This window comes from Scyliorhinus canicula, unplaced genomic scaffold (genome assembly GCF_902713615.1).
Source record: "Scyliorhinus canicula unplaced genomic scaffold, sScyCan1.1, whole genome shotgun sequence".
Lineage (NCBI taxonomy): Eukaryota > Metazoa > Chordata > Chondrichthyes > Carcharhiniformes > Scyliorhinidae > Scyliorhinus > Scyliorhinus canicula.
The window spans coordinates 4,730,552-4,751,741 of record NW_024055500.1 but is presented as its reverse complement, the minus strand read 5'-3'; the positions used below and the strand labels follow the sequence as shown (position 1 = coordinate 4,751,741).

Here is a 21,190-nt window from a genome sequence, read left to right as displayed (position 1 = left end):
CCTCGGGACTTCCCACCCAGCGGCTGATGGAGAAACGCTGCAGTTTTCCTTCTCTCGGACACGCACAATAATCAGACGCAAAGCATTCAACTTTTTCCACAGTTTAATAAACTAGAATGCGGTTCCAGTGGGCAATAAGTCCTCCCCTACACCATCGAGAAAATCGTTCAGTCAATGCCCCGTTGAAAACTCTCTCCAATCCTGAAGGGTTAACATACTCTGCTCAGGAAATGCGGTGGGACAGGAGGGTCAGAGGGGGATGGTCGTTTTGAGGCAATTCAAATTGGGAGCAAGGAGAACAGATCGAAATCGGGAACCCAAAATTCAATTCCGGACACCCACAGAGATTGGACACGGACAGACATCAACCCACAGCAGACAGCTCCAACTCTGTAAAATCACACCCAGGTGCTGTCCCCAGCAAACACTCCCAGGACAGGGACAGCACGGGGTTAGATACAGAGTAAAGCTCCCTCTACACTGACCCCATCAAACACTCCCAGGACAGGGACAGCACGGGGTTAGATACAGAGTAAAGCTCCCTCTACACTGACCCCATCAAACACTCCCAGAACAGGTACAGCACGGGGTTAGATACAGAGTAAAGCTCCCTCTACACTGTCCCCATCAAACACTCCCAGGACAGGTACAGCACGGGGTTAGATACAGAGTAATGCTCCCTCTACACTGTCCCCATCAAACACTCCCAGGACAGGTACAGCATGGGGTTAGATACAGAGTAAAGCTCCCTCTACACTGTCCCCATCAAACACTCCCAGGACAGGTACAGCACGGGGTTAGATACAGAGTAAAGCTCCCTCTACACTGTCCCCATCAAACACTCCCAGGACAGGTACAGCACGGGGTTAGATACAGAGTAACGCTTCCTCTACACTGTCCCCATCAAACATTCCCAGGACAGGTACAGCACGGGGTTAGATACAGAGTAAAGCTCCCTCTACACTGTCCCCATCAAACACTCCCAGGACAGGTACAGCACAGGGTTAGATACAGAGTAAAGCTCCCTCTACACTGTCCCCATCAAACACTCCCAGGACAGGTACAGCACGGGGTTAGATACAGAGTAAAGCTCCCTCTACACTGTCCCCATCAAACACTCCCAGGACAGGTACAGCACGGGGTTAGATACAGAGTAAAGCTGCCTCTACACTGTCCCCATCAAACACTCCCAGGACAGGTACAGCACGGGGTTAGATACAGAGTAAAGCTCCCTCTACACTGTCCCCATCAAACACTCCCAGGACAGGTACAGCACGGGGTTAGATACAGAGTAAAGCTCCCTCTACACTGTCCCCATCAAACACTCCCAGGACAGGTACAGCACGGGGTTAGATACAGAGTAAAGCTCCCTCTACACTGTCCCCATCAAACACTCCCAGGGACAGGTACAGCACGGGGTTAGATACAGGGTAAAGCTGCCTCTAAACTGTCCCCATCAAACACTCCCAGGACAGGTACAGTACGGGGTTTGATACAGAGTAAAGCTCCCTCTACACTATCCCCATCAAACACTCCCAGGACAGATACAGCACGGGGTTAGATACAGAGTAAAGCTCCCCCTACACTGTCCCCATCAAACACTCCCAGGACAGGTACAGCACGGGGTTAGATACAGAGTAAAGCTCCCTCTACACTGTCCCCATCAAACACTCCCAGGATAGGTACAGCACGGGGTTAGATACAGAGTAAAGCTCCCTCTACACTGTCCCCATCAAACACTCCCAGGACAGGTACAGCACGGGGTTAGATACAGAGTAAAGCTCCCTCAACACTGTCCCCATCAAACACTCCCAGGACAGGTACAGCACGGGGTTAGATACAGAGTAAAGCTCCCTCTACACTGTCCCCATCAAACACTCCCAGGACAGGTACAGCACGGGGTTAGATACAGAGTAAAGCTCCCTCTACACTGTCCCCATCAAACACTCCCAGGACAGGTACAGCACGGGGTTAGATACAGAGTAAAGCTTCCTCTACACTGTCCCCATCAAACACTCCCAGGACAGGGACAGCACGGGGTTTGATACAGAGTAAAGCTCCCTCTACACTGTCCCCATCAAACACTCCCAGGACAGGTACAGCACGGGGTTAGATACAGAGTAAAGCTCCCTCTACACTGTCCCCATCAAACACTCCCAGGACAGGTACAGCACGGGGTTAGATACAGAGTAAAGCTCCCTCTACACTGTCCCCATCAAACACTCCCAGGACAGGTACAGCACGGGGTTAGATACAGAGTAAAGCTCCCTCTACACCCCCATCAAACACTCCCGGGACAGGTACAGCACGGGGTTAAATAGAGAGGAGATCAGGGAGGGTTTGACTTCAGACGGTCCTGAATTAATTCCTGTCCTAATCCAACTTTCTAAATAGTTTGGCCAGGTAACCAAGCTTGTTATGTACACATCATATTTCTATGAAGTGGGAGGTATTTGCATCTCTGGTGAAATCCTCAAATGAGTCATTCGCCCCGTTCGGCTAGGATTTCTCCGTAGATTCACCATTGGATAGATTCATTCCGAGGTTGATGTGTCTTCTGAAGGAGGCAAACAAAATTAATTTCAGTTCGATTACACAGAGCAGAAGAAGCCTAATCCACCTCCACCTTGTTGATATTAGGAACCTGGGGTTTCATTATTTACAATTGATCTCTCAGTGACCTTCAATGTTAATCCCCTTACAATTGGTGACCCTGAGACTTCGCTATTTACAATGGGTTCATAATTAATCCGAATTTTAGCCTCTTGGTCTCCACGTGACTCCAAGGAATCTGTTTATGATGTGCTCCCAAGTGATCCCAATTTTAGCCTCTCTGTATTTGCTCTTGAAGTAACCCCTGAGTTTCCCAAATTACAATTGAACTCTCAGTGACCCGCAATTTTCAATTGGTCTTGAAGTGATTGTCAGACTTCGCAGTTTGCAATCGATCTCTAAATGAACCCCCCCCCCCCCCCACTTTTGTGGACTCAGCTCCACCCTCCCCCACCCCGATTTGGTTTAGCTCACAAGGCTAAATCGCTGGCTTTTAAAGCAGACCAAGCAGGCCAGCAGCACGGTTCGATTCCCGTACCAGCCTCCCCGAACAGGTGTCGGAATGTGGCGACTAGGGGCTTTTCACAGTAACTTCATTGAAGCCTACTCGTGACAATAAGCGATTTTCATTTTCATTTTCATTTTCGCCAATTTTTTATTAGTCTCCAAGTGAGGTTATCCATTTGGTAGGAATAACAGCAAACGGCATTATTATTTAAATGATGAAATATTAAAGCATGCTGCTGTGCAGAGAGACCTGAGTGTGCTAGTGCATGAGTCGCAAAAAGTTGGTTTACAGGTGTAGCAGGTGATTAATAAGGCGAATGGAATTTTGTCCTTCATTGCTAGAGGGATGGAGTTTAGGACTAGGGAGGTTATGCTACAACTGTATAAGGTGTTAGTGAGGCCACACCTGGAGTATTGTGTTCAGTTTTGGTCTCCATACTTGAGAAAGGGCGTACTGGCGCTGGATGGTGTGCAGAGGAGATTCACTAGGTTAATCCCAGAGCTGAAGGGGTTGGATTACGAGGAGAGGTTGAGTAGACTGGGACTCGTTGGAATTTAGAAGGATGAGGGGGATCTTATAGAAACACATGAAGGGAATAGAAAGGATAGATGCGGGCAGCTTGTTTCCACTGACGGGTGAAAGCAGAACTAGGGGGCATAGTCTCAAAATAAGGGGAAGTAGATTTAGGACTGAGTTTAGGAGGAATTTCTTCACCCAAAGGGTTGTGAATCTATGGAATTCCTTGCCCAGTGAAGCAGTTGAGGCTCCTTCAGTAAATGTTTTTAAGGTAAAGATAGATAGTTTTTTGAAGAATAAAGGGTTATGGTGTTCGGGCCGGAAAGTGGAGCTGAGTCCACAAAAGATCAGCCATGATCTCATTGAATGGTGGAGCAGGCTCGAGGGGCCAGATGGCCGACTCCTGCTCCTAGTTCTTATCATGGAGATATCATAGAATTTGCAGTGCAGAAGGAGGCCATTCGGCCCATCGAGTCTGCACCGGCTCTTGGAAAGAGCACCCTACCCAAGGTCAACACCTCCACCTTATCCCCATAACCCAGTAACCCCACCCAACACTGAGGGCAATTTTGGACACTAAGGGCAATTTAGCACGGCCAATCCACCTAACCTGTGCATCTTTGGACTGTGGGAGGAACCCGGAGCACCCGGAGGAAACCCACGCACACACGGGGAGGATGTGCAGACTCCACACAGACAGTGGCCCAAGTCGGAATCGAACCTGGGACCCTGGAGCTGTGAAGCAATTGTGCTATCCACAATTATGTTCTTATGACCCAATGTTTTTCCAATTTGATATTGGCCTCTGGGAGGCTTTTCACAGGAACTTCTTTGAAGCCTACTTGGGACCTGGAGCAATGGAGTGGGGTCTGGGGGAGGATCTGAGCCTTTGGGAGGGTTCACAGTGAGAGAAAGATGGACAATTAGAATCAGGATCCTATTAAATTTCCTCCCACCCTCCATCTTTCATACCTTCCACTATCCTTCCAAACATTCCCCGACACTTCAGACTCCACATCATTCCAAACACCGCACCCCCCCCCCCTCCCCCCACTCCCATTCTTCAAGCCCCTTCTCGGCCCATCGAAGTGCTGTCCCCACTCATCAAAATGCACGTCCCAACCCTTCAAACCCACACCCCCGCCTTTCCAAAGACCCTCCGCAACCTCCAAATCCCTCCCCCCATCACAAACCTGCCCCAGACCTAAAACCCCTCCCCCAAACCCCAACCTTCTCCCAGACCTCAAACTGCTCCCCCCAGACTTCAAACCCTTCTCCCAGACCTCAAACCCCTCCCCCAGACCTCAAACCCCTCCCTCAGATCTCAAACCCTCCCCTAGGCCTCAGGCCCCTCCCCCAGACCTCAAACCCCTCCCCCAGACCTCAAACCCCTCCCTCAGATCTCAAACCCTCCCCTCGACCTCAGGCCCCTCCCCCAGACCTCAAACCCCTCCCCCAGACCTCACACCCCTCCCCCAGACCTCAAACCCCTCCTCCAGACCTCAAACCCCTCCTCCAGACCTCACACCCCTCTCCCAGACCTCAAACAACTCCCCAGACCTCAAACTGGCCCCAGCCAGGGGCTGGTTCAGCACACTGGGCTAAATAGCTGGCTTTGAAAGCAGACCAAGGCAGGCCAGCAGCACGGTTCAATTCCCGTACCGGCCTCCCCGAACAGGCACCGGAATGTGGCGACTAGGGGCTTTTCACAGTCACTTCATTTGAAGCCTACTCGTGACAATAAGCCATTTCCATTTTATTCATTCCATTTCAAACCCCTCCCCCAGACGTTAAACCCCTCCCCCAGGCCTCACACCACTCTCCCAGACCTCAAGCCCCTCCCCAAGGCCTTGAAACCCACTCTGACCTCAAATCCCTCCCTCCCCCGGACAAAACCCTCTCACCAGACCTCAAACTTCTGCCCCACCCAGAGAAACACTCCGTCACACTTCAAACGCCCACCGACAACCTACCCGTCATCCAAGCCCCTCCCCCAGGCATAAGACCTCCCTCCGCCAGCCTTCGAACCTCTCCCCCAGACTTCAGCCCCCTCCATCAGATCTCAAACCCCTCCCCAGAACTCGAACACCTCACACCCCAGACCACTTCACCACACATCAGACCCCTCCCCCACACCACAGACCCCTCCCTCACACCTTAGACCCCTCCCCCATACCTAAGACCCTTCCCCCACACATCAGACCCCTCCCCCACACCTCCGACCCCACCCCTGACCTCAGACCCCACCCCTGACCTCAGACCCCTCCCCGTCACATTAGACCGCACCCCTAACATCAGACCACTCCCCCACACCTCATACCCCTCCCCCCCCACATTAGACCACACCCCCAACATCAGACCACTTCCCTACACGTTAGATCCCTCTGCCAGGCCTCCCATCCCTCCCCAAGGCCTCAATCCCCTCCCCATGACCTCACACCCCTCCCTCAGACATCAAAACCCTCCCCCAGACCTCACACCCCTCCCCCCCCGACCTCAGGTCCTTCACCCAGACAACAAACCCCTCCCCCAGACCTCACCCCCCCCCCTTACCCATTCAAAGCCCCTCTCCCACCCATCTAACACATTCCCCCGGACACTAAAGCCCCTCCCTCACCCATTATCCCACCTCCCCCGCCCTTTCGGCACCTCCCCCAGAAAACGCACCCCCTCCCCACTCCTCCATCCCCATCCCTCTGCCCTTCAAACGCCCTCGCCAGATGCCTGAAACACCCTCCCCACCATTCAGACACGCCCCCCCCCTTCAAATCCCGCAGGCACCTATGAAATCCAACAACCCCCCCACCTCGCCCCCCCCCCCCAAAAGATTAACCCTCCCCAACACTACGAACTCGATGTCCACTCTTCAGAGGGTTAGATAGGGTGGACAGTGAGAGTCTTTTTCCTCGGATGGTGATGACCAACACGAGGGGACATAGCTTTAAATTGAGGGGTGATAGATATAGGACAGATGTCAGAGGCAGTTTCTATACTCAGAGAGTAGTAGGGGTGTGGAACGCCCTGCCTGCAACAGTAGTAGACTCGCCAACTTTAAGGGCATTTAAGTGGTCACTGGATAGACATATGGATGAAAACGGAATAGTGTAGGTCAGATAGGCTTCAGATGGTTTCACAGGTCGGCGCAACATCGAGGGCCGAAGGGCCCGTACTGCGCTGTAATGGTCTATGTTCTAAACCAGCATCAAAGAAGAGCGACCCTGAACTTCCAACTCCGCTCCCCAACCTGCCAAATGTTCACCCCAGGCCAATGAAGCCCCTCCCACAACCTTGCGACATCCCCTACCCTTCCTCACCACCACACCTCCCCCCATCCCCTCACAAACCCAGTCCACACGGACCATGCCCCCCCCCCCCCCCCCCCCAACCACCACCCCAACTCCCCCCAACCCGTCGTTTCGATCGGGAAGGGCAACGCGAGGGCACGGTTTAAGATCCGACGCACATTCCCCACAACACTCGCCGCAGTCACTCCCGTCGGGTGGGTGGGTGGGAGGGGGGGGGGGGGGGGGGGTTCACCTGTGATCGTAGCACGGGGACCTCCAAACGCGAATGAGGAGGTCAACTGCAGAGCCGCCTGAGTTGCAAAAGGAATTTCAATCCCAGAGCCTGCAGGAACAAAATGGAGCCGATCAAATAAACATCACCGAAACCCTCGATTAGATTCCCGTCTGTAACTCACTCCCAGGCATCTGTAATTCTATATATAAACCACCCCGAACCCCTCGATTAGATTCCAGTCTGTATCTCACTCCCAGGCATCTGTAATTCTATATATAAACCACCCTGAACCCCTCGATTAGATTCCAGTCTGTAACTCACTCCCGGGTATCTGTTATTCTATATATAAACCACCCTGAACCCCTCGATTAGATTCCAGTCTGTAACTCACTCCCGGGTATCTGTTATTCTATATATAAACCACCCCGAACCCCTCGATTAGATTCCAGTCTGTAACTCACTGCCGGGTATCTGTTATTCTATATATAAACCATCCCGAACCCCTCGATTAGATTCCAGTGTGTAACTCACTCCCGGGCACCTGTTATTCTATATATAAACCACCCCAAACCCCTCGATTAGATTCCAGTCTGTAACTCACTCCCAGGTATCTGTTATTCTATATATAACCACCCTGAACCCCTCGATTAGATTCCAGTCTGTAACTCACTCCCGGGGATCTGTTATTCTATATATAAACCACCCTGAACCCCTCGATTAGATTCCAGTCTGTAACTCACTCCCGGGTATCTGTTATTCTATATATAAACCACCCCGAACACCTCGATTAGATTCCAGTCTGTAACTCACTCCCGGGTATCTGTTATTCTATATATATATATATATAACCCACCCCAGCCAGTATCTTACCTTTTGCCAGCCGTGCCATAAGATGTAGACGCCCAGTGGGCCCCAGGCTTATCCCAGCCCTGTCAGCCTCGTCATTGTCCATGAAGGATATCGGTCCCTCCATTTCCGATCGATCCGATGCCAAGCCAACTTTCAGCGGTCGTCCTGCCAGCTCGAAACCGTGGAGCTGTTCCAACGCCCTCTGGGCGCTCTCCGATTCCGAGAACTGCCCGCGAGCAAATGGATGGGGGGGAGGGGGGGGGGGGTGGTGGATGAGGACATGGAATACATTAATTCACTGAAATTCAAGCTCAGGGAGAGAGGCAGGAAGTTCCTGAGGACTAGAAGGCCCAGTGCAGGCCTCAGTTGCAGCCTAGTCGCTGCAGAAACTCAGCTGCAGATTGCGCAGGCTCCGTTTCGGGCCTACCACCTCCCAGAGGCCTCGGAACAATGGCTCAGCCTCCAGCCTGTTCCTAGTCTCACCTATCGGAGCAGGAATGAGAAGACACACAACTATTCAAGCTTAGCCACTCCCAGGCACATAGAACGATCGTCCAACCTGCTTCCCAAGGCCGAGTCTCTCACAGCAAGCCAGGAGCGAAATCACAGGCTGTGTTTGGGCCTACTCTCTCCTTGACAACGACAGGAGTTTTTAAAAAAATAATTTGCAGGAGGTGGACGTTCCCCATTCCTAATTACCCCTCGAGAAGGTGGTGGGTGAGCCGCCATCTTGACCCCGCTACGGCCCCGTGTGGTGTAGGTGCACCCACCGTGCTGCTAGAGAGTTCCAGGATTTTGACCCGGCCATTGTCAAGGAATGGCCGATATATTCCCCAGTTGGGATGGTGATAGGGACGGTTTTAAGGGCTGGGGGACGTGACAGAGATAGTGAGGTTTCTAGGAGCTGGAGCAGGTTACAGAGGTAGGGAGGGTTGGGGGGACTGAAGGAGTTTCGAGATGGGCAGGATTGTAGGGGGTGGAGGAGGTTACAGAGATAATGAGGGATGTGGGGGCTGGAGGAGTTGCAGAGATAGGGAGAGTTGTAGGGGGCTGGAGGAGGTTACAGAGATAGGGAGGATTGTATGGGGCTGGATGAGATTACAGAGATAGGGAGGGCTGTAGGGGCTGGAAGAGGTTACAGAGATAGGGAGGGTTGTATGGAGCTGGATGAGATTACAGAGACGGAGGGTAGTAGGGGCTGGAGGAGGTTACAGAGGTAGGGAGAGTTGTAGGGGACTGGAGGAGACTACAGAGCTATGGAGGGTTGTCTAGGGCTTGAGGTTACAGAGATAGGGAGGGTTGTGGGGCTGGAGGAGGTTATAGAGATGGAGGATTGTAGGAGCAGGAGGAGGTTGCAGATAGGGAGGGTAATAGCGGCTGGAGGAGGTTTCAGAGATAGGGAGGGTTGTAGGGGGCTTTAGGAGGTTACAGAGATTGAGAGGATTGTAGGAGCTGGAGGAGGTTTCAGAGATAGGGAGGATTGTACGGGCTGGAGGAAGTTACAGAGATAGGGAGGGTTGTAGGGACTGGAGGAGGTTACAGAGATAGGGAGGGTTGTAGGGACTGGAGGATGTTACAGAGATAGAGAGGGCTGGAGTGATTAGAGGAGGTTACAGAGATAGGGAGGGGTGAAGGGGCTGGAGGAGGTTACAGAGATAAGGAGGGTTGTAGGGGCTGGAGGAGGTTACAGAGATAGGGAGGATTGTAGGGGCTGGAGGAGGTTACAGAGATAGGGAAAGGTGTAGGGGCTGGAGGAGGTTACAGAGATAGGGAGGGGTGTAGGGGCTGGAGGAGGTTACAGAGATAGGGAGGGTTGTAGGGGCTGGAGGAGGTTACAGAGATAGGGAGGGGTGTAGGGGGCTGGAGGTTACAGATAGGGAGGGTTGTTGCGGCTGGGGGAGGTTACAGAGATAGGGAGGGTTGAAGGGGCTGGAGTAGGTTACGGAGATAGGGAGGGTTTTAGGGGCTGGAGGAGGTTACAGATAGGGAGGGGTGTAGGGGGCTGGAGAAGGTTACAGAGATAGGGAGGGGTGTAGGGGCTGGAGGAGGTTACAGAGATAGGGAGGGGTGTAGGGGGCTGGAGGAGGTTACAGAGATAGGGAGGGGTGTAGGGGCTGGAGGAGGTTACAGAGATAGGGAGGGTTGAAGGGGCTGGAGTGGGTTACGGAGATAGGGAGGGTTGTAGGGGCTGGAGGAGGTTACAGAGATAGGGAGGGTTATAGGGACTGGAGGAGGTTACAGAGATAGAGAGGGCTGGAGTGATTAGAGGATTTTACAGAGATAGGGAGGGTTGAAGGGGCTGGAGTAGGTTACGGAGATAGGGAGGGTTGTAGGGGCTGGAGGAGGTTACAGAGATAGGGAGGGTTGTAGGGGCTGAAGGAGGTTACAGAGATAGGGAGGTTTGGCGGGGCTGGAGGAGGTTACAGAGATAGGGAGGGGTGTAGGGGGCTGGAGGAGGTTACAGAGATAGGGAGGGGTATAGGGGCTGGAGGAGGTTACAGAGATAGGGAGGGTTGTAGGGACTGGAGGAGGTTACAGAGACAGAGAGGGCTGGAGTGATTAGAGGATTTTACAGAGATAGGGAGGGTTGAAGGGGCTGGAGTAGGTTACAGAGATAGGGAGGGGTGTAGGGGCTGGAGGAGGTTACAGAGATAGGGAGGGTTGAAGGGGCTGGAGTAGGTTACGGAGATAGGGAGGGTTGTAGGGGCTGGAGGAGGTTACAGAGATAGGGAGGGTTGTAGGGGCTGGAGGAGGTTACAGAGATAGGGAGGGTTATAGGGACTGGAGGAGGTTACAGAGATAGAGAGGGCTGGAGTGATTAGAGGATTTTACAGAGATAGGGAGGGTTGAAGGGGCTGGAGGAGGTTACAGATAGGGAGGGGTGTAGGGGGCTGGAGGAGGTTACAGAGATAGGGAGGGGTGTAGGGGCTGGAGGAGGTTACAGAGATAGGGAGGGGTGTAGGGGGCTGGAGGAGGTTACAGAGATAGGGAGGGGTGTAGGGGCTGGAGGAGGTTACAGAGATAGGGAGGGTTGAAGGGGCTGGAGTGGGTTACGGAGATAGGGAGGGTTGTAGGGGCTGGAGGAGGTTACAGAGATAGGGAGGGTTATAGGGACTGGAGGAGGTTACAGAGATGGAGGATTGTAGGAGCAGGAGGAGGTTGCAGATAGGGAGGGTAATAGCGGCTGGAGGAGGTTTCAGAGATAGGGAGGGTTGTAGGGGGCTTTAGGAGGTTACAGAGATTGAGAGGATTGTAGGAGCTGGAGGAGGTTTCAGAGATAGGGAGGATTGTACGGGCTGGAGGAAGTTACAGAGATAGGGAGGGTTGTAGGGACTGGAGGAGGTTACAGAGATAGGGAGGGTTGTAGGGACTGGAGGATGTTACAGAGATAGAGAGGGCTGGAGTGATTAGAGGAGGTTACAGAGATAGGGAGGGGTGAAGGGGCTGGAGGAGGTTACAGAGATAAGGAGGGTTGTAGGGGCTGGAGGAGGTTACAGAGATAGGGAGGATTGTAGGGGCTGGAGGAGGTTACAGAGATAGGGAAAGGTGTAGGGGCTGGAGGAGGTTACAGAGATAGGGAGGGGTGTAGGGGCTGGAGGAGGTTACAGAGATAGGGAGGGTTGTCGGGGCTGGAGGAGGTTACAGAGATAGGGAGGGGTGTAGGGGGCTGGAGGTTACAGATAGGGAGGGTTGTTGCGGCTGGGGGAGGTTACAGAGATAGGGAGGGTTGAAGGGGCTGGAGTAGGTTACGGAGATAGGGAGGGTTTTAGGGGCTGGAGGAGGTTACAGATAGGGAGGGGTGTAGGGGGCTGGAGAAGGTTACAGAGATAGGGAGGGGTGTAGGGGCTGGAGGAGGTTACAGAGATAGGGAGGGGTGTAGGGGGCTGGAGGAGGTTACAGAGATAGGGAGGGGTGTAGGGGCTGGAGGAGGTTACAGAGATAGGGAGGGTTGAAGGGGCTGGAGTGGGTTACGGAGATAGGGAGGGTTGTAGGGGCTGGAGGAGGTTACAGAGATAGGGAGGGTTATAGGGACTGGAGGAGGTTACAGAGATAGAGAGGGCTGGAGTGATTAGAGGATTTTACAGAGATAGGGAGGGTTGAAGGGGCTGGAGTAGGTTACGGAGATAGGGAGGGTTGTAGGGGCTGGAGGAGGTTACAGAGATAGGGAGGGTTGTAGGGGCTGGAGGAGGTTACAGAGATAGGGAGGTTTGGCGGGGCTGGAGGAGGTTACAGAGATAGGGAGGGGTGTAGGGGGCTGGAGGAGGTTACAGAGATAGGGAGGGGTATAGGGGCTGGAGGAGGTTACAGAGATAGGGAGGGTTGTAGGGACTGGAGGAGGTTACAGAGACAGAGAGGGCTGGAGTGATTAGAGGATTTTACAGAGATAGGGAGGGTTGAAGGGGCTGGAGTAGGTTACAGAGATAGGGAGGGGTGTAGGGGCTGGAGGAGGTTACAGAGATAGGGAGGGTTGAAGGGGCTGGAGTAGGTTACGGAGATAGGGAGGGTTGTAGGGGCTGGAGGAGGTTACAGAGATAGGGAGGGTTGTAGGGGCTGGAGGAGGTTACAGAGATAGGGAGGGTTATAGGGACTGGAGGAGGTTACAGAGATAGAGAGGGCTGGAGTGATTAGAGGATTTTACAGAGATAGGGAGGGTTGAAGGGGCTGGAGTAGGTTACGGAGATAGGGAGGGTTGTAGGGGCTGGAGGATGTTACAGAGATAGGGAGGGTTGTAGGGGCTGGAGGAGGTTACAGAGATAGGGAGGTTTGGCGGGGCTGGAGGAGGTTACAGAGATAGGGAGGGGTGTAGGGGGCTGGAGGAGGTTACAGAGATAGGGAGGGGTATAGGGGCTGGAGGAGGTTACAGAGATAGGGAGGGTTGTAGGGACTGGAGGAGGTTACAGAGACAGAGAGGGCTGGAGTGATTAGAGGATTTTACAGAGATAGGGAGGGTTGAAGGGGCTGGAGTAGGTTACAGAGATAGGGAGGGGTGTAGGGGCTGGAGGAGGTTACAGAGATAGGGAGGGTTGAAGGGGCTGGAGTAGGTTACGGAGATAGGGAGGGTTGTAGGGGCTGGAGGAGGTTACAGAGATAGGGAGGGTTGTAGGGACTGGAGGAGGTTACAGAGATAGAGAGGGCTGGAGTGATTAGAGGAGGTTACAGAGATAGGGAGGGGTGAAGGGGCTGGAGGAGGTTACAGAGATAGAGAAGGCTGGAGTGATTAGAGGAGTTTACAGAGATAGGGAGGTTTGGCGGGGCTGGAGGTTACAGAGATAGGGAGGGGTGTAGGGGCTGGAGGAGTTTACAGAGATAGGGAGGGGTGTTGGGTCTGGAGGAGGTTACAGAGATAGGGAGGGTTGTAGGGGGCTGGAGGAGGTTACAGAGATAGGGAGGGTTGTAGGGACTGGAGGAGGTTACAGAGATAGAGAGGGCTGGAGTGATTAGAGGAGTTTACAGAGATAGGGAGGGTTGTAGGGGCTGGAGTAGGTTACAGAGATAGGGAGGGGTGTAGGGGCTGGAGGAGGTTACAGAGATAGGGAGGTTTGTAGGGGCTGGAGTAGGTTACGGAGATAGGGAGGGTTGTAGGGGCTGGAGGAGGTTACAGAGATAGAGAGGGCTGGAGTGATTAGAGGAGTTTACAGAGATAGGGAGGGTTGTAGGGACTGGAGGAGGTTACAGAGATAGGGAGGGTTGTAGGGGCTGGAGGAGGTTACAGAGATAGGGAGGGTTGTAGGGACTGGAGGAGGTTACAGAGATAGAGAGGGTTGTAGGGACTGGAGGAGGTTACAGAGATAGGGAGGGGTGTAGGGGGCTGGGGGAGGGTACAGATATAGTGAGGGTTGTAGGGGGTTGGAGGATGTTACAGAGATAGGGAGGGTTGTAGGGACTGGAGGAGGTTACAGAGATAGGGAGGGGTGTAGGGGCTGGAGGAGGTTACAGAGATAGGGAGGGGTGTAGGGGCTGGAGGAGGTTACAGAGATAGGGAGGGTTGAAGGGGCTGGAGTAGGTTACGGAGATAGGGAGGGTTGTAGGGGCTGGAGGAGGTTACAGAGATAGGGAGGGTTGTAGGGGCTGGAGGAGGTTACAGAGATAGAGAAGGCTGGAGTGATTAGAGGAGTTTACAGAGATAGGGAGGTTTGGCGGGGCTGGAGGTTACAGAGATAGGGAGGGGTGTAGGGGCTGGAGGAGTTTACAGAGATAGGGAGGGGTGTTGGGTCTGGAGGAGGTTACAGAGATAGGGAGGGTTGTAGGGGGCTGGAGGAGGTTACAGAGATAGGGAGGGTTGTAGGGACTGGAGGAGGTTACAGAGATAGAGAGGGCTGGAGTGATTAGAGGAGTTTACAGAGATAGGGAGGGTTGTAGGGGCTGGAGTAGGTTACAGAGATAGGGAGGTGTGTAGGGGCTGGAGGAGGTTACAGAGATAGGGAGGTTTGTAGGGGCTGGAGTAGGTTACGGAGATAGGGAGGGTTGTAGGGGCTGGAGGAGGTTACAGAGATAGAGAGGGCTGGAGTGATTAGAGGAGTTTACAGAGATAGGGAGGGTTGTAGGGACTGGAGGAGGTTACAGAGATAGGGAGGGTTGTAGGGGCTGGAGGAGGTTACAGAGATAGGGAGGGTTGTAGGGACTGGAGGAGGTTACAGAGATAGAGAGGGTTGTAGGGACTGGAGGAGGTTACAGAGATAGGGAGGGGTGTAGGGGGCTGGGGGAGGGTACAGATATAGTGAGGGTTGTAGGGGGTTGGAGGATGTTACAGAGATAGGGAGGGTTGTAGGGACTGGAGGAGGTTACAGAGATAGGGAGGGGTGTAGGGGCTGGAGGAGGTTACAGAGATAGGGAGGGGTGTAGGGGCTGGAGGAGGTTACAGAGATAGGGAGGGGTGTAGGGGCTGGAGGAGGTTACAGAGATAGGGAGGCGATGGGACTCCTTGGGGGTGCCCCCACGGTGGCCTAGCCCGCGATCGGGGCCCACCGATCGGCGGGCGGGCCTGTGCCGTGGGGGCACGCTTTTCCTTCCGCCGCCGCCACGGCCTCCACCATGGCGGAGGCGGACGACACCCCCTCCACCAAATCCGTTGGCGCCGAGCGGGAGCCACTCCGGCGTGGGCCTAGCCCCTAAAGGTGCGGAGAATTCCGGAGTGGTTCTCGCCACTCCGGTACGCCAGGTCCCCCCCGCATCGCTGGGTGGAGGAGAATCCCGGCCTCAATTCCAGATTTATGAACTGAACTTCAATTCCTAATGTTTTCATGGTGGGATTCGATCCCTGGGAGCGTATTCAGTATTCCCGGTGGGAGAGGGTCACCGTGGGGCTGGGTAACTTACCGTCACAAATGCGTAACCTCTCGAAATGCCGCTCTCTGTATCCTTGATCACATGTAAACTGTCAATCTGGGAGAGAGAGAGTTCAGAGTAATTAATTTGATGGAGCTGAAGGTGAGAGACAGAGAGAGCAACAGCGAAGAAACAGAGAGAGAGAGGGAGAGACTATCAGGGGAGAGAGAGTGACTATCAGGGAGAGAATAAGACAGAGAGAATGGGAGAAGGAGAGCGAGACAGACAGGGAAAGAAAGGGAGAGAGAGACAGAGAAGGGGAGGGAGAGAGAGGCAGACAGACAGAGAATGTGGGATCGAGCGAGTGAGACTGAGGGAGAAAGAAATATAGAAGAGAGAGTAAGGTGGGTGGGGGGAGAGAAACATATACAGTGAGTGAGAGAGATGGAGAGATCGAGAGGGGAAGAGAGGCAGAGAGGGATCGAGAGAGAGAGAGGGGGCAGAGAAAGAAAGAGACAGGAACTGAGACGAGACACAGAGAGAACATGAGTGGGAGGCAGAGAGATTGAGAAACAGAGAGAGAGAGACACAGAGCGACAGAGAGAGATACAGAAAGAGAGAGAGAGACAGACAGTGAGAGACACAGAGATAGAGGCCGAGAGACAAAGAGAGACCAAGAGAGGGAGGGACCAAGAGCGAGAGAGACAGTGAGAGACAGAGAAAGAGGGGGACAGAGAGAGTGAGAGACAGAGAGAGAGACAGACAGAGAGACACGCAGAGAGAGAGAAACAGAGAGATAGACCGAGAGGGACAAAGAGAGAGACAGAGAAAGAGAGAGAGAGACAGAGAGAGAGAGACAGAGACAATGAGAGACATAGACGCAGAGAGAGAGAAAGACAGAAAGAGACAAAGAGAGAGAGACCGAGAGAGACAGAGAGAAAGAGACAGAGAGAGAGACCGAGAGAGACAGAGACAGTGAGAGAGATAGACAGAGAGAGAGAGAGAGAGAAACGTGGAGAGACAAAGAGAGAGAGAAAGAGACAGAGCGGGGGACAGAAAGAGAGAGAGGGACAGAGATGGAGAGAGAGAGAGAGAGACATAGACAGAGAGAGAGGCAGAGAGACGAATCGAGGGAGAGATATAGAGAGACAGAGAGAGAGAGAGGCGCAGAGAAACAGGAAGTGACAGAGTGAGAGGGAGGATGAGTGGGAGACGGAGCGGGAATGAGTAACACCCACCTTTCCAAATGGTTGAAAGATCCCCCTCAGCATTTCCTCCGTGATGTTGGAATGGAGCGATCCCACATAGAGCCTCGTGGGGCCCGCCTGCCCTTTCTGTTGCCCGCTGACCAGAGCGCTTGTCCGATTCTTCTCCGCCTGTTCACATTGTGGGGGGAGGAGGGATACGGTGGATCGGAGTGATACATTAGTGTGGATCAAGGATTGGTTAAAGGGCAGGAAACAGGGAGGGAGAATGAATGGGACATTTTGGACTCTACCTAAGGGAATGGAGTATAAGAATAGGGAAGTCTTGCTAAAACTATACAGGGCACTAGTTAGACCACACCTGGAATACCGTGAACAATTCTGGTCCCCTTATCTAAGGAAAGATATACCGGCGATGGAGGTCGTCTAGAGAAGGTTCACAATGTTAATCCCGGGTAGGGAGGGATTTTCTATTGAGGAGAGGTTGAGTAGGTTGGGTCTGTTACTCATTGGAGTTTAGAAGCATGATAAGGGGACCTGATTGAGACATATCAGATTCTCAGGGCGTTTGACAGGGTCGATACTGAGAGGATGTTTCCCCGCGTGGGAGAGCTTAGACCAAAGTAAGGAGTCACCCATTTCACACAGAGATGAGGAGGAATTTCTTCTCTCAGAGGGAAGTGGAATTCTTTACCATAGACAGCGTAGAGGTCGGATTGTTAAGTATGTGCAAGACTAAGATAGACATGTTTTAATTCAGCGAGGGAATGGAGGGTTATGGGGATAAGGTGGAAAAATGCTGTTGGGAATTGTCACATCAGATCACTCCAATTGGCTGCATTTGGTTGGGTTGGGTTGAGTTGGATTGGGTTGGGTTGAGTTGAGATGGGTTGGGTTGTTGGGTTGAGTTGGGTTGGGTTGGGTTGAGTTGGGTTGGGTTGGGTTGAGTTGGGTTGGGTTGAGTTGGATTGGGTTGGGTTGAGTTGGGTTGAGTTGAGTTGGGTTGGGTTGAGTTGGGTTGAGATTAGTAGGGTTGGGTTGAGGTGAGTTGGGTTGAGTTGAGTTGGGTTGAGATTAATTGGGTTGGGTTGAGTTGAGTTGAGATGAGTTGGGTTGGGTTGAGTTGAGTCGGGTTGAGTTGGGTTGGGTTGAGTTGCGTTGGGTTGAGTTGAGTTAGGTTGGATTGAGTTGGGTTGGGTTGGGTTGAGTTGGGTTGGGTTGGGTTGAGTTGCATTCGGTTGAGTTGGGTTCGGTTGAGTTGGGTTGGGTTGAGTTGGGTTGGGTTGAGTTGGGTTGGAATCAGTGGGGTTGGGTTGAGTTGGTTGGGGTGAGTTGGGTTGGGTTGCGTTGAGATCAGTTGGGTTGAGTTGATTTGAGTTGGGTTGGGTTGAGTTGATTTGAGTTGGGTTAAGATGAGTTAATTTGAGTTGGGTTGAGTTGGGTTGGGATCACTGGGGTTGGGTTGAGTTGGTTGGGGTGAGTTGGGTTGGGTTGCGTTGAGATGAGTTGGGTTGGGTTGAGTTGATTTGAGTTGGGTTGAGATGAGTTGCGTTGGGTTGGGTTGAGTTGGGTTGGGTTGGGTTGTGTTTAGTTGGGTTGAGTTGTGTTGAGTTGAGTTGGGTTGGGTTGAGTTGGGTTTGGTTGGGTTGAGTTAGGTTGGGCTGGGTTGAGTTGAGTTGGGATGAGGTGAGTTGTGTTGAGTTGGATTTGGTTGGGTTGGGATAAGTTGAGTTGGGTTGGGTTGAGTTGGGTTGGGTTGTATTGAATTGTGTTGGGTTGAGTCGAGTTGAGTTGGGTTGGTTTGGGTTGGGTTGAGTTGGGTTGAGTTGAGCTGGGTTCACTTGGGTTCAGTTGGGTTCAGTTGAGTTGAGTTGAGTTGAATTGTGTTGTGTTGGGTTGAGTTGTGTTGGTTTGGGTTGAGTTGGGTTGAGTTGTGTTGAGTTGTGTTGAGTTCAGTTCGGTTCAGTTGGGTTACATTGGGTTCAATTGGGTCGAGCTGGGTTCAGTTGGGTTGGGTTGGGTTGAGTTGTGTTGGGTTGGGTCGAGTTGGGTTGTGTTGGGTTGTGTTTGGTTGTGTTCATTTGAGTTGTGTTGAGTTGAGTTGGGTTGCGTTGCGTTGTGTTGGGTTGGGTTGACTTGGGTTGAGTTGAGTTGGTTGTGTTGAGTTGGGTTGAGATGGGTTGGGTTGGGTTGAGTTATGATGAGTTGTGTTGAGTTGTGTTGAGTTCAGTTGGATTCAGTTGGTTCACATTGGGTTCAAATGGGTCGAGATGGGTTAGGTTGGGTTGGGTTGGATTGAGTTTGTTTGGGTTGTGTTGCGTTGAGTTGAGTTGTGTTGGGTTGAGTTAGATTGGGCGAGGTTGAGTTGGGTTGAGTTGAGTTGGGCTGGGTTGAGGTGAGTTGGGTTGAGCGGAGTTGTGTTGGGTTGTATTGGGTTGGGTTGAGTTGTGTTGGGTGGGCTGAGATTAGTTAAGTTGGGTTGAGTTGGGGTGGTTTGAGTTGGGTTGGGTTGGGTAGGGTTGAGGTGAATTGGGTTGGGTTGAGTTGGGTTGATCGGTTGGGTTGAGTTGGGTTGAGTTGGGTTGGGTTGAGTTGAGTTGGATTGCATTGTGTTGAGTTGGGTTGGGTTATTTTGATTTGTGTTGTGTTAAATTGGTTGGTTGAGTTGAGTTCGGTTAAGTTGAATTGGGTTGGGTTGGGTTCAGTTGGGTTGGGTTGGGTTGAGTTGTGTTGTGTTGGGTTGAGTTGAGTTGTGTTTGGTTGGGTTGTATTGGGTTGAGTGGAGTTGAGTTGGGTTGGTTTGGGTTGAGTTGGGTTGGTTTGGGTTAGGTTGAGTTGTGTTGGGTTGGGTTGTGTTGGGTTGTGTTGGGTTGTGTTGGGTTGTGTTTGGTTGGGCTGGGTTGAGTTGAGTTGGGTTCGGTTGAGATGGGTTGGGTTGGGTTGAGTTGTGTTGGGTTGAGTGGAGTTGAGTTGGGTTGTTTTGGGTTGGATTGTATTGAGTTGGGTTGGGTTGAGTTGGGCTTGGTTGGGTTGGGTTGAGTTGGGATGAGTTGAATTGGGTTGATGTGAGTTGGGTTGCGGTGAGTTTAGTTGGGTTGGGTTGGGTTGAGGTGAGTTGGGATGAGTTGGGTTGAGTTGTGTTGACTTCAGTTGGGTTGAGTTGGTATGAGTTGGGTTGAGTTGAGTTGGGTTCAGTTGAGTTGAGTTGGGTTGGGTTGAGTTGGGATGAGTTGGTTTGAGTTGTTTTGAGTTGAGTTGGGTCAGTGGGGTTGGGTTGAGTTGGGTTGGGTTTGGTTGCGTTGGATTGGGTTAAGTTGACTTGGGTTGAATTGTGTTGAGTTGAGTTCGGTTGAGTTGGGTTGGGTTGATTTGGGTTGAGTTGGGTTGGGTTAGGTTGAGTTGGATTGGGTTGAGTTGAGTTTGGATGAGTTGGGTTGAGTTGTGTTGACTTCAGTTGGGTTGAGTTGGTATGAATTGGGTTGGGTTGAGTTGGGTTCAGTTGAGTTGAGTTGGGTAAGGTTGAGTTGGGTTGGGTAGAGTTGGGTTGGGTTGAGTTGGAATGAGTTGGGTTGAGTTGTGTTAACTTCAGTTGGGTTCAGTTAGGTTGGGTTGAGTTGGGTTCAATTGAGTTGGGTTGAGTTGAGTTGGGTTCAGTTGAGTTGAGTTGGGTTGGGTTGAGTTGGAATGAGTTGGTTTGAGTTGTTTTGAGTTGAGTTGGGTCAGTGGGGTTGGGTTGAGTTGGGTTGGGTTTGGTTGCGTTGGATTGGGTTAAGTTGACTTGGGTTGCATTTTGTTGAGTTGAGTTCGGTTGAGTTGGGTTGGGTTGATTTGGGTTGAGTTGGGTTGGGTTAGGTTGAGTTGGATTGGGTTGAGTTGAGTTTGGATGAGTTGGGTTGAGTTGGGTTGAGTTGTGTTGACTTCAGTTGGGTTGAGTTGGTATGAGTTGGGTTGGGTTGAGTTGGGTTCAGTTGAGTTGAGTTGGGTAAGGTTGAGTTGGGTTGGGTAGAGTTGGGTTGAGTTGAGTTGGAATGAGTTGGGTTGAGTTGTGTTAACTTCAGTTGGGTTCAGTTAGGTTGGTTGAGTTGGGTTCAATTGAGTTGGGTTGGGTTGAGTTGGGTTGAGTTGGGATGAGTTGGGTTGAGTTGTGTTTAGTTCAGTTGGGTTCAGTTGGGTTCAGTTGGATTGAGTTAAGTTGAGTTGTGTTGGATTGGGTTAGGTTGGGTTGAGTTGAGTTGGGTTGAGTGGAATTGAGTTGGTTAGGTTGAGTTCTTGGGTTGGGTTGAGTTGGGTGTGGTTGGGTTGGGTTGAGTTGAATTGAGTTAGGTTGGATTAAGTTGTGTTGGGTTGGGTTGACCTGGGTTGAGTTGAGTTGGGTTCTGTTGAGTTGGGTTCTGTTGAGTTGGGTTCTGTTGAGTTGGGTTGTGAGTTGGGTTGAGTTGTGTTGGGTTGGGCTCGGTTGAGATGGGTTGGGTGGTGTTGAGTTGTGTTGGGTTGAGTGGAGTTGAGTTGTGTTGTTTTGGGTTGGGTTGTATTGAGTTGGGTTGGGTTGGGTTGAGTTGGGATGAGTTGAGTTGGGTTGATGTGAGTTGGGTTGCGGTGAGCTGAGTTGGGTTGAGGTGAGTTGAGTTGGGTTGGGTTGGGTTGAGTTGGGATGAGTTGGGTTGAGTTGTGTTGACTTCAGTTGGGTTGAGTTGGTATGAGTTGGGTTGGGTTGAGTTGGGTTCAGTTGAGTTGAGTTGGGTTGGGTTGAGTGGGGTTGGGTTGAGCTGGGTTT

The 21,190-nt window shown here is 52.2% G+C and overlaps 1 protein-coding gene across 3 annotated transcripts in view; it reads right to left on the bottom strand.

Annotated features, from left to right (window-relative positions):
- Window positions 1–2,265: 2,265 nt before the first annotated feature.
- The window catches only part of LOC119960428 (RNA-binding protein 39-like), a 95,880-nt gene continuing 76,955 nt past the window's right edge, over window positions 2,266–21,190 (bottom strand). For all 3 annotated transcript variants that reach the window (XM_038788148.1, XM_038788147.1, XM_038788149.1), the window contains exons 9-13: window positions 16,450–16,587; window positions 15,263–15,328; window positions 7,967–8,171; window positions 7,115–7,204; window positions 2,266–2,557 (exon numbers count right to left, since the gene is read on the bottom strand). In XM_038788148.1, coding sequence (XP_038644076.1) covers window positions 2,535–2,557; window positions 7,115–7,204; window positions 7,967–8,171; window positions 15,263–15,328; window positions 16,450–16,587 — 522 coding nt within the window. In that variant the 3' untranslated portion in view covers window positions 2,266–2,534. The remainder of the gene's footprint in view (window positions 2,558–7,114; window positions 7,205–7,966; window positions 8,172–15,262; window positions 15,329–16,449; window positions 16,588–21,190) is intronic.